The 13,156-nt window shown below is 35.7% G+C and overlaps 1 protein-coding gene across 1 annotated transcript in view; it reads left to right on the top strand.

The window, feature by feature from the left end:
• dnah7 (dynein, axonemal, heavy chain 7) overlaps positions 1–13,156 on the top strand; it is a 196,503-nt gene that overhangs the window by 100,161 nt on the left and 83,186 nt on the right. The window contains exons 46-49 of the mRNA XM_061918446.1: positions 878–1,058; positions 1,209–1,394; positions 4,153–4,316; positions 6,487–6,641. Of these exons, the coding sequence (XP_061774430.1) occupies positions 878–1,058; positions 1,209–1,394; positions 4,153–4,316; positions 6,487–6,641 (686 nt within the window). The remainder of the gene's footprint in view (positions 1–877; positions 1,059–1,208; positions 1,395–4,152; positions 4,317–6,486; positions 6,642–13,156) is intronic.

Raw genomic sequence — 13,156 nt, 5'->3', positions numbered from 1 at the left:
TTTTAAATATTCTAAAAATAGCAACAATTAAACAATCCTTTATAAATATATTTATTGAATAATACTTCAACAAAATATGAATGTAAGTGCATAAACTGTGAAAAGAAATGCAACAATGCAATATTCAGTGTTGACAGCTAGATTTTTTGTGGACATGTTCCATACATATTGATGTTAAAGATGTCTTTTTTTTTGTGAAGAAATGTTTAGAATTAAGTTCATGAATCCAGATGGATCTCTATTACAATCCCCAAAGAGGGCACTTTAAGTTAATGATAACTTCTATGTGTAGAAATCTTTATTCATAATTGAATCACTTGTTTATTTTTCAACAACTTTTTGGTTATTTTTATATATTTTCTTCCAAATAGTTCAAGAAATACCACTACAAATGAGCAATATTTTGCACTGTTTTACAATCTAATAAATCAGATACTGATGGCATAGTGCTGTATTTTACTTCTTTATCAATTTTTTTTCAACCAAAAATGCTTTGCTCTGATTAGGGGGTAGTTGAATTAAAAAAATGTTCACAGGGGGTACATCACCGAAAAAAGGTTAAGAACCACTGCACTAGGCCACTGAGTAGGTTTTATAACAGCTTGGAGTCTCTAAAGCATGGACTCATTAACAAATAGTACTCTTCTTTAATCTTACTCGAACTTTCTCTGATTGCTGTTGCACCCCAGGAATAATAATCTCCACTGCGGTGTAGACTAATGGGGATCCTTAATAAACTAAACTAAACTAGATCATCGTTGTCGTTTTGATTCTTGTCATAGACCATTTTCTATTCAGTTTGCTCTACACATTTTCAATGGGATTGACCATTTCAAATGTATGCACCTAAATTGAAAAATTGTTTCGCACCCTGCAGAGCGTCTAAGGTGGTGGCTCCAAAGAAACAGAAGTTAGCACTTGCGGTGGGAGAGTTGGAGGAGGCCATGGCGGTCCTGAAGAAAAAGCAGGCCGCCCTCAAAGAAGTGCAAGATGAAGTGGCAAAACTTAATGCGATTTTGGAGGCCAACAAAAAGAAGAAAATTGAATTGGAAAATCAGGTGTATTTACTAGAAAATGTGTTTAATGTGATTTATTGTAAACAGCTTGACATTTTCCTATGTGTCATCTAAGAAAAATGGAAAAATATTTTTTGTAAACCTCACACTCACTTCTTTCAACTCATCTTCTCCGCTAATGATTTTCCTCAGGTGGACTTGTGCAAGAAGAAACTGGAGCGAGCTACGCAGCTGATTGGCGGCCTGGGTGGAGAAAAGACACGCTGGAATGAAATGGCCGGCACTCTCGGAATACTCTATGAGAATTTAACTGGGGATATCCTTATCTCATCCGGCATTGTGGCTTACCTGGGAGCATTCACTTCCAGCTTCAGACAGGTATACATATGTCGTGTATTTGTCGATTCTCAGCCATCCACTTTACGGTCGTCCACAAATGTTAAAGGGGAACTGCAATTTTTTTTAGGGAATTTTGCCTATCGTTCACAATCCTTATGAGAGACAAGAAGACAGGTCTTTTTGGGGGGGGATTTTAGAGATGATAAAAAATGCTTGGAAGCTGCGGCTAATGAGAGTCATAGTTGTAGCCTTCAAAGCCCTCTTAAACAATTTTGAAATCCTTTATCAACTTTAGTTGGGAAAATTGTGTTAGATGTAAATATAAACAGAATACAATGATTTGCAAATCCTTTTCAACCCATATTCAATTTAATGCACTACAAAGACAAGATATTTGATGTTCAAACTCATGAAGTTTATTTTTTTTTTGCAAATAATTAACTAACTTTAGAATTTCATGGCTGCAACACGTGCCAAAGTAGTTGGGAAAGGGCATGTTCACCACTGTGTTACATCACCTTTTCTTTTAACAACACTCAATAAACGTTTGGGAACTGAGGAAACTAATTGTTGAAGCTTTGAAAGTGGAATTCTTTCCCAATCTTGTTTTATGTAGAGCTTCAGTCGTTCAACAGTCCGGGGTCTCCGCTGTCGTATTTTACTCTTCATAATGCGCCACACATTTTCAATGGAGACAAGTCTGGACTGCAGGCGGGTCAGGAAAGTACCCGCACTCTTTTTTTACGAAGCCACGGTGTTGTAACACTTCTCTTGCTAAAATAAGCAGGGACATCCATGATAACGTTGCTTGGATGACAACATATGTTGCTCCAAAACCTGTACGGACCTTTCAGCATTAATAGTGCCTTCACAGATGTGTAAGTTACCCATGCCTTGGGCACTAATACACCCCCATACCATCACAGATGCTGGCGTTTGAACTTTGCGCCTATAACAATCAGAATGGTTATTTTGCTCTTTGTTCTGGAGGACACCACATCCTCTGTTTCCAAATATAATTTGAAATGTGGACTCGTCAGACATCAGAACACCTTTCCACTTTGCATCAGTCCATCTTAGTTGAGCTCGGGCTCAGCCAAGCCCGCGGCGTTTCAGGATATTGTTGATAAATGGGTTTGGCTTTGCATAGTAGAGTTTTAACTTGCACTTACAGATGACAGTGGTTTTATAAAGTGTTCCTGAGCCTATGTGGTGATATCCTTTACACACTGATGTCGGTTTTTAATGCATTACCGCCTGAGGAATCAAAAGTCCGTAATATCATCGCTCACGTGCAGAGGTTTCTCCAAATTCTCTGAACTTTTTGATGATTTTATTGACCGTAGATTGTAAAATCCCTAAATTTCTTGCAATAACTTGTTGAGAAATGTTGTTCTAAAAGTGTTCGACAATTAGCTTACAAAGTGGTGACCCACACCCCATCCTTGTTTGTGAATTGCTTCGAATTTCACAAAATCTGCTTTTAAGAGCATTCCTCAACTTTATCAGTATTTATTGCCACCTTTCCCAACTTCTTTTGTCACGTGTTGCTGGCATCAAATTCTAAAGTTAATGATTACTTGCAAATAAAAAAGTTTATCAGTTTGAACATCAAATTTGTTGTCTTTGTAGCATATTCAACTGAATATGGGTTGAAAAGGATTTGCAAATCATTGTATTCCGTTTATATTTATATCTAACACAATTTCCCAACTCATATGGAAACAGGGTTTGTATATATGTAAAGTAGTAACAGACGCGTTCATAACAATATGTAATATGTACAATATTGACCATATTTTGGTAATTTTAATCATTGCCGGAACTAATTCGTGGGCGCATTTATTTGCGTTTCCATAGCCGACTTCTAGCATCAAGTGTGTATCCTACCGCCGGAAACAAAGGTGTGTGTGTCTTCTAATTAGAGATGTCCGATAAGGGCATTTTTGCCGATATCCGATATTCTGATATTGTTCAACTCTTAATTACCGATTCCGATATCAACTGATACCGATATATACAGTCGTGGAATTAACACATTACTATGCCTAATTTTGTTGTGATGCCCCGCTGGATGCATTAAACAATGTAACAAGGTTTTCCAAAATAAATCAACTCAAGTTATGGAAAAAAAATGCCAACATGGCACTGCCATATTTATTATTGAAGTCACAAAGTGCATTTTTGTTTTTTAACATGCCTCAAAACAGCAGCTTGAAATTTGGGATTTGCTCTCCTTGAGAGAGCATGAGTAAGTTGAGGTGGGCGGGGAGGTAAGGGGTAGCAGGGGGTGTATAGTGTAGTGTCCCGGAAGAATTAGTGCTGCAAGGGGTTCTGGGTATTTTGTTTTGTCGTGTTTATGTTGTGTTACGGTGCGGATGTTCTCCTGAAATGTGTTTTTCGTTCTTGTTTGGTGTGGCTTCACAGTGTGGTGCATATTTGTAACAGTGTTAAAGTTGTTTATACGGCCACCCTCAGTGTGACCTGTATGGCTGTTGACCAAGTATGCCTGCATTCACTTGTGTGTGTTTGAAAAGCCGTAGATATTATGTGATTGGGCCGGCACACAAAGGCAGCAGTGCCTTTAAGGTTTATTGGCGCTCTGTACTTCTCCCTACGTCGGTGTATCACTCTGTACGGCGGCGTTTTAAAAAGTCAAACATTTTACTTTTTGAAACCGATACCGATAATTTCCGATATCACATTTTAAAGCATTTATTGGCTGATATTAACGGCAGTCCGATATAATCGGACATCTCTACTTCCTAATCGTGCAAACATGTTTTTTTTCCTACAGGAGCAAATAGAGGAGTGGTTAGATTTATGCAAGGAAAAATGTATACCCTGCTCTCCCAACGTGTCTCTCATTAATTCTTTGGGTGAGCTAGTCAAAATCCGTGCCTGGACTATTGCTGGCCTCCCAACGGACGGTTTCTCCATCGATAATGGCATCATAATCTCGTGAGTATCTCAAGCATTACCCTTTACATACCTTTGTTGTATACATGCTCAGAACTGTGCGAAAGTCGGTCATTCTACTAGGGTTGTACGGTATATCGGTATATAGTACCGCGATACTAATGAATCATATTCTGTACTATACCGCCTCTAAAAAGTACCGCGCCCCGTCCACCCGTCGTCGTCACGTCGTGTCATTGCTGGTTTACGAGCAGACGAGCATGTTCGCCAGCGCACAAACACCGAGTACTTGCAAGCAGACACAGTTTGTAGACAGAAAAGGGAGAACGGACGCATTTTGGCTTAAAAAGTAAAGATAAAGGTGAAGCTATAACACTGAAACGCCCACCGGAAGAGGTGCTTTAATAACCTGGCTAGCTAGTTCCGCAGTCTGCAGTGTTTCAGCTACTTCTAAATCACTAATCCTGGTCTCCATGGCGACAAATAAAGTAAGTTTCTTATAAGTATCATCCCTGCTACACACCGTAGCTCACCGGCCATTGGTGGATCTACACCTGACATCCACCGCAATGATACCAAAGTACAGGAGCGTATCTAGTTGATACTACTGTGATTATGTTGATATTTTTTGGCAACACAACATCTTTCGGTTTTTAAAGAATGATATTATGTTTATAAACTAAAAAAAAAATGGCCTGGACACATGAGGACTTTGAATATGACCAATGTATGATCCTTTAACTACTTGATTTTCGGATTGACACCCAAATTTGTGGTGTCATCCAAAACTAATGTAAAGTATCCAAACAACACAAGAATGAGTTATTACATTTTAACAAAAGTGTAGATAGAATATGTTAAAAGAGAAAGTAAGCAGGTATTAACAGTAAATGAACAAGCAGAATAATAATTAATTTTCTACCGCTTGTCATTAATAATTTTGACAAAATAATAGAATGGAAAATGACACAATATGTTACTGCATTGTCATGACGGGGGGGTTGCAGCTTACTGCGAAGTTTGTTCTCCCGGGAAACAATCGGACTATTCCGTACAAGGCGTGAAGGTACAAGGCGTGAAGGTAGGAACATATTTAATTATTCAACTAACACTCATCGAAGTACAAAAAAACTGAAAACAAGCGTGCCTATTGCACGCGGAAGCTAAGGCAAAAAACTTAGGACATGAAACTATAGACATGAAAACAACTAACCAAACTATGGGATGGAGCAATTAGCATAACTGTGGAATCAGACATGGACCGAGCATCATGAACTAAGCAATGACGCCAGGACGACTGACTGGCAAAGACAAGCTTAAATAATGGTCTTCTTGATTAGAGCATGTGCGTGTCCCGAACACAAGAGGCCGGTGGAACTAATAAGTCGCCATGGTAACTAAACAAACAAGGGAGCGCAAACAGGAACTAAAAGACTCCAAAACTAACAACAAATAACAAAAACATAATCCAGACCACAGATCATGACAACTGCATATGTTAGCAGACTAAATTAGGAGCCTTTGTTTGCTTACTTTCTACTAAAATACAAGATGTTTAGTATGTTCACTATTTTATTTAAAGACAAACTTCAAATGAGAAACATATGTTTGATGTACCTTAAGATTTTTTGTTAAAATAATGCCAATTTTGCAACTTTGTGTGGTCCCCTTAATTTAGAAAAGTATCGAAAAGTAACGAAAAGTATCCAAATATATTTTGGTACCGGTACCAAAATATTGATATCGGGCCAACACCAAGAGAACTGAAGGAATGTTTTTAATGTATTTATTTAAAATCAGAAGGGTGTAATTTTACAGAACGGATTAGACAGACAGCTGTGAGTACCAACACACACAGTACTGTATGTCCTCTAGGTGGCAGTCATGTCTCTTGATCCGCGTCGTAGAAATGACAAATGAACATTTTTGTGAGAAAAATCCTAAATCCCCTGTTCAAATAAGCACTTTGGCCTGTGCAATATCAATCTTTAAAAATTGTACATTTCACTGCCCTTTTTATGAAGCTATACTGTTACATGCATCCTATGTGACGCCGACTGTGCTCCATGTGACTGCGCCACTCAAAGCTGGGCCTTTCATCGGCTGCGTTTGCCTTTCAGTGTGCCAACCTAATGTCTCACAGTTAGTTCCAGGAGTCACATTCAGGCAATAATGTGTGTGTGTGTGTTTTTCTCTATGTGTATCCCTCTAGCAACGCCAGGCGGTGGCCTCTGATGATTGATCCCCAGGGCCAGGCCAACAAATGGATAAAAAACATGGAGAAAGTTAAAAGCTTGCAAATCATTAAACTGAGTGATCCCGGCTTTGTCCGTTCTCTGGAGAACTGTATCCAGTTTGGAACCCCAGGTGAGGATGAACAGCATACTGTCTTTTTGTGCAATGCTTTTTAGTTCATGTGCAATTGTGGTTGCTGCCTTTTGGGGTCTCTGTTTACCACGGGTGTGAGTTTCTGTCCTCTGAAGCTAGGATTCAACCAAGTGAATTTATAAGTAATGTGTGTATATTATATAATTACTCATCATGATAAATAAATTCCGTATTTTACTTTTTGGATTTTTTTATTAACAGGATAAAATAAGACAGGTTTCCAGTCCCTCACACATAACCACACAGTCTTGTCATTCACACACTCCAAGTATTGTGACATCAAAGCAAAATATAAAATAAATCTTTTTTTTTTAATACAAATAATAGATAATATCAAATAACAGAAAAAAATGTATAACTAAAAAAAATAGTGAACAAAATGAATAAAGAACAATTGTGTATTTTAGAATTTGTATTAATTGTTATATATTAGGGCTGTGAATCTTTGGGTGTCCCACGATTCGATTCAATATCGATTATTGGGGTTGCGATACGATTATATATCGATTTTTTTCGATTCAACGCGATTCTCGATTCAAAAACAATATTTTTCCGATTTAAAAGGATTCTCTATTCATTCAATACATAGGATTTCAGCAGGATCTACCCCATTCTGCTGACATGCTAGCAGAGTAGTAGATTTAAAAAAAAAAAAAAAAAAAGCTTTTATAATTGTAAAGGACAATGTTTTATCAACTGATTGCAATAATGTAAATTTGTTTTAACTATTAAACGAACCAAAAATATGACTTATTTTATCTTTGTGAAAATATTGGACACAGTGTGTTGTCAAGCTTATGAGATGCGATGCAAGTGTAAGCCACTGTGAATTAAGTGAATTGTGAATTATATTTATATAGCGGTTTTCTCTAGTGACTCAAAGCGCTTTTACATAGTGAAACCCAATATCTAAGTTACATTTTTAAACCAGTGTGGGTGGCACTGGGAGCAGGTGGGTAAAGTGTCTTGCCCAAAGACACAACCGCTGTGACTAGGATGGCAGAAGCGGGAATCGAACCTGCAACCCTCAAGTTGCTGGCACGGCCACTCTACTAACCGAGCTATGCCGCCCCGTGACACTATTGTTCTTTTTTTTTTTATAAATGTCTAATGATAATGTAAATGAGGGATTTTTAATCACTGCTATGCTGAAATTATAACTAACATTGATACTGTTGTTGATAATATTCATTTTTGTTTCACAACTTTTGGTTTGTTCTGTGTCGTGTTTGTTTCTCCTCAATTGCTCTGTTTATTGCAGTTTTGAGTGTTGCCGGGTCAGGTTTGGTTTTGGAAGTGAATTGCATTGTTATGGTATTGCTGTGTAGTGGTTTGTTGGATTGATAAAAAAAAAAAAATTTAAAACAGAAAAATCAATTAAAAAAAAATGAGAATCGATTCTGAATTGCAAAACGTAAACGATTCGATTTGTATTCGAATCGATTTTTTCCCACACCCTTATTACTGTATATATGTAAAAATTTTTTTAAAAAGTACGCCAAACTCCCATCTTTAACTTAAATAAGTCAATATTCCATTTCTTTTCATGTTCAGATACTCTGTTATTTGATGTTATAATTGTTTCTAACATATACGGACAATGGACTCTATTCTTAGTGTTTTGTCCATAAATCTATTTTTAGCATTAAAAATAAATAAAAAATACCCACCAGAATAATCATATTAAAAAAGTATGCACAGTCCTCAAAAAATATTACGTGGTGGCATTCACAAAACCATACCCATGGACCTTTGCCATGACTGTACACTGACCCAAAACCTATCCACATGTGTACAAAAATAAAACAAATGTATCAGGTTCTCTTCTTCTTTCCCACAGAACCTGCTCGAGGGCTCATTTGAACAGAGATTTTGTTGTAGCTATAATTTTCTAAAAAAACGAAAAAATCTGTTAAAATAATCTAAAATATGAATGTAGTGTTAGGAAAGGTTAAATTTTTTCCGAACATGTATAATGTTTCAATACAATACATCACATATTATACACATTTTCTTTTTTTTCCCCCCCTTACAGCATGTCAGAAAAGGTGTAGTAAGAAGCAAAGCTTATTCAATCCTACCCCCTTACTACTTCACAGCAATTACTAACACATATATATGTGGAGGTTGCCCTCCTCTGGGTACTCCTGACCGTAATAAACCTTCTTGGAAGCCCGGGAGTCTGGTTTGGACACTGCTTTATTTGGGTTGCACACCAGGTCAGCACTCTGCTCTGCAACTTTTAGTCCGTGTGAGCACGCCACGTCATCACTCCGCTCGGCGATTTTTCAGTCTGTTTTGGTTTTGCGTGCCTGTGTGTCCGCTCACTCCAACTCCCAACAACTGTGTCTCGGCCCGGCTGCTGCTAATAAGCATGGCAGGTGATTGAATGATCAGATCCAGCTGGGTAATCCAATCACCTGCCAGCCGCACTTCGAGGCCGGTCCTTACACACCTCGCTCCGCAGCAGGCCTGCAAACCACGCCCCTCTCCACAATATACACTTCCTGTTCTCAATGTATACACCAATGAATTCTAAACACAACAGTTCTCATCATAAATAGCTAAGTCAGTTATAATTCAGCCAATTAAATTACATTTGAATAATGTGATTCTCAATAAGTTCAAAACATTTATGATAATTCTTCTTCTTTGTACTTTGTGAACACTTGAAGTTTGAACAGTTTCTTAAACTGTATCATATTAATGCTTTGTTTGATTTTTTTGCCATAATTTAATTCCACATACTGATATGCTAAAAGTTTTAAGTGTTGTACATGCATAGAAATGTTTTAAATTAGATTTTCCTCTAAGGTTATATTTTTCCTCTTTTGTTGAGAAGAATTGTTGTTCATTCTTGGGTAACAGGTTATAATTTGCTTTGTACATCATTATAGCTGTTTGCAAATGCACCAAGTAATTGAATTTCAATATTTTGTAATCAATACATAAAGTGTTAGTATTTTCTCTATATCCAACATTATGTATTATTCTAATTGATCTTTTTTGTAGTTACTTCCCCATATTTCTACAGAATAACTCAGATATGGTAAAACTAGTGAGCAGTAGAGAATATGAAGGGATTTTTGGTCCAGAACATATTTTGCTTTATTCGTCATTGAAATATTTTTTGCCACCTTCTGTTGTATATTTTTAAATAATATTTCCAGTTCAATTTATCATTTATTATTACACCCAATAACTCGGTTTCCTTTACTCGTTCAATGTCTACTCTTTCAATTGTATGTGTTCGATTTTCCCTTCTACTTTTAACAAATGTCATTATTTTAGTTTTACTAAAATTCTCAAACCATTGATTACATTTTTTTATTTCTTCTTTTATTACTTGTATTAGTTTCTGTGTTTTCTCTCCTGTTGTCTGCAAATAATACCAATTTTAAGTCCTTTTGTGACTTAAAAAATGTTCATATATAGTGTGGTTCTATGAATTGTAGAGTAATATTTCCACAAAACTGGATAGTTAAATACATCCTCCCAAAACAATAAGGTTCTATAAACAAAGCGGCATTTATATAATGTATAATATAACATAATGTGCGGTCAGGAAATAACACAGAGGCTATTTCATCCCTACAAGCCTGTTTCCCTGCTCTTCAGAGAAAATCCCCTGAAGAGCAGGGAAACCGCTCTACCCCGGTATTGAGCACTGTATAACGGATAAACCACAGAAAACTCGACTATGATATAACATAATAAAGACTTGGTTTTTAAATTCCAAGTTTATATTATTGTATTTATCTGTAAACAAGACAGCTAATTTAGGCATATTTTGGTGGGAGAAAAACCATTAGCTTGTTCTTCCTTCCAGTTTGCTATTATGTTTTCCAGTTTGTAGGTAATTAATTTTTTTAATAATAACTGATCCAGAAAAATGCAAAGTTTGAAGTTATAAAATTCTAAAATGTTCATAGGAAATAAAATGTTGTTAAAGAAAGGGGTTGTTGTAACACATTCCTTTCTCAACAATGGCTTGTCTCCAACAGTAACGTTTAATTTCATCCATAGCAACTATGTCTGAAAACCTTGAATTGTGTCTGGAAGGTTGTACTGAAAATTTAACCACGCTTTCAGTCCATCCTTTAAGAATGGTGATAACTATTTTAAACCATTTTGTTTTCTATTTTCAATATGTATTAATTGTAATCGGTAAAAGGGTAATATATTATTTTAGAAGAAGAAAAAGACTGAATGTAACCTATGGCTTCTGCGCCATTCTTTGTTATGATACATTTTAGCTACCCAAGGCTTCTGAGGAACAGTCCTTTGCTTGAAGAATTTTTCAATCCAGTCCACCCTTATTGTAAGAGTCATAAAGACATTTCCTTTTAATTATACATGGTTTATTGTTCCATATGAATTTGGCAATGTTTTGTTCAAAATGTTTTAAGAACTTATACGAGGTGAAGGTAGTTACATTAATAATAATAACTAGTACTGTATATTACGAGAGTTACTTTTCTTTGAATTGTCCTCAAGTTCCTCTTCCACATTTGTAAAATCCTTCTCCATCCTTCTTTCACAATTGTATTTAACAATTTCTATGACGTTTTTAGGACGAGGAATCCCAATTCTCCATTAGTCCATGTAACTGGAGCAGAAGAGTTTAAAATAAAACTGGTATCTTTTAATGTCCCAATAATGTCCCAAATGTTTCACCTTGCAAAATTAACTTTCAGTCTATATATTTCGGAAAAAGTTTTTAGTTCTTCTGAAATGGATTGTTGTTGGTTTTGTGAAATAAAAAACAAAGTATAAAACATATTTCAAAATATATGTAAAATAAAATATGAATAGTGAGAATAATAGTAGTAGTAATGATAATGAAAATAGAAAATGACAGAATAAAAATAAAAATTTACGCTTCAACCCACTTGGTATGACGGAAAATGGAGCAGTGCCCCTATTCGCCGGTAGCGTGCGCACTCTGCCCCTTTGTTGCAAGTCTTGAGTTGTATGTCGTTATATATATATATATATATATATGTATATATATATATATATACATATATATATATATATATATATATATATATATATATATATATATATGTATATATATATATATATACATATATATATATATATATATATATATATATATATATATATATATATATATATATATATATAATGTATGTCTGTTCTTGAACAAGTCCATGTAAAAAAATTAATGATGTTGTTATTTTTAAGTGCAATGACAATATTAAGTTTTATTCTGTCCTATCCTACAGTTAGAAAAGTTTAAAATGATCAGTAAAAAACAGAGGCGGGTTGTAACGTGCTACATTTACTCTGTTACGTTTCCTTAAGTAACTTTTTGGATAGATTGTACTTGTCAGAACAGTTTTAATGTAACATACTTTTACTTGAGTATTTTTGATAAAAAGAAACACTACTTTTACTTCGTCACATTGAGTTTTATTCCAATCGTTACATTTATTCATATCTCTTTGTACAGTATGTCTCTGATGAACCTAATAACGACAAATATCATTTAAACACGTCAAAACATTCACAGCAACAACAAAAAAGTAGTGGAAAGTTGTATTCATCTGTCAGATCTGTAGCTTAAAATCTACTAGCGCTAGATTATTAGCGTGTAGCATTATCTTCATTTACTATATTTACATTTAACATAGCAAAACAAGTTGAAATGACCACAATCGCACCCTAGTGTATGAAAGGCAGACTGCGTATGGCCAGCAGTCACATTAGAGATAAGTGCATGGAAACTAGAACTTCACAAGTAGCTGTGAAAATAGAAGAAACCAAATTATTTGACAAATCAGACAAATTTAATACATATAAAGGTACTGACTGTAAAAAGTGACCTAACGTCAGACAAGGCAGCAAAAACATCTTCAATGATTAGTTTTAAACTAGTGAAAATAACATATCATGTGCTGTCATGTGTGCCATCACATTTCATCTTACAGAAAGCATGCTACCAACTAGAGAAACCATGTTGAAGTTAATTGTAAATTAATTTTATGTTTTACACACACACACAAACAATATTTGTAGTCCAAGAAGAATAGAAAATTAGAGATGTCCGATAATGCCTTTTTTGACGATATCCGATATTCCGATATTGTCCAACTCTTAATTACCAATTCCGATATCAACCGATACCGATATATACAGTCGTGGAATGAAGACATTATTATGTCTAATTTTGTTGTAATGCCCCGCTGGATGCATTAAACAATGTAACAAGGTTTTCCAAAATAAATCAACTCAAATTATGGAAAAAAATGCCAACATGGCACTGCCATATTGGCATATTATTATTGAAGTCACAAAGTGCATTATTGTTTTTTTAACATGCCTTAAAACAGCAGCTTGGAGTTTGGGACAAGCTCTCCCAGAGAGAGCATGTGGAGGTTGAGATGGGGGGGTTGAGGTGTGGGGGGTAGTGGGGGGTGTATATTGTAGCGTCCCAGAATAGTTAGTGCTGCAAGGGGGTCTGGGTA

Source organism: Nerophis ophidion, linkage group LG13 (assembly GCF_033978795.1).
Source record: "Nerophis ophidion isolate RoL-2023_Sa linkage group LG13, RoL_Noph_v1.0, whole genome shotgun sequence".
In the NCBI taxonomy this organism is placed as follows: domain Eukaryota; kingdom Metazoa; phylum Chordata; class Actinopteri; order Syngnathiformes; family Syngnathidae; genus Nerophis; species Nerophis ophidion.
The sequence above is the reverse complement of the archived record's forward strand: the minus strand, read 5'-3'. Positions and strand labels throughout refer to the sequence as shown.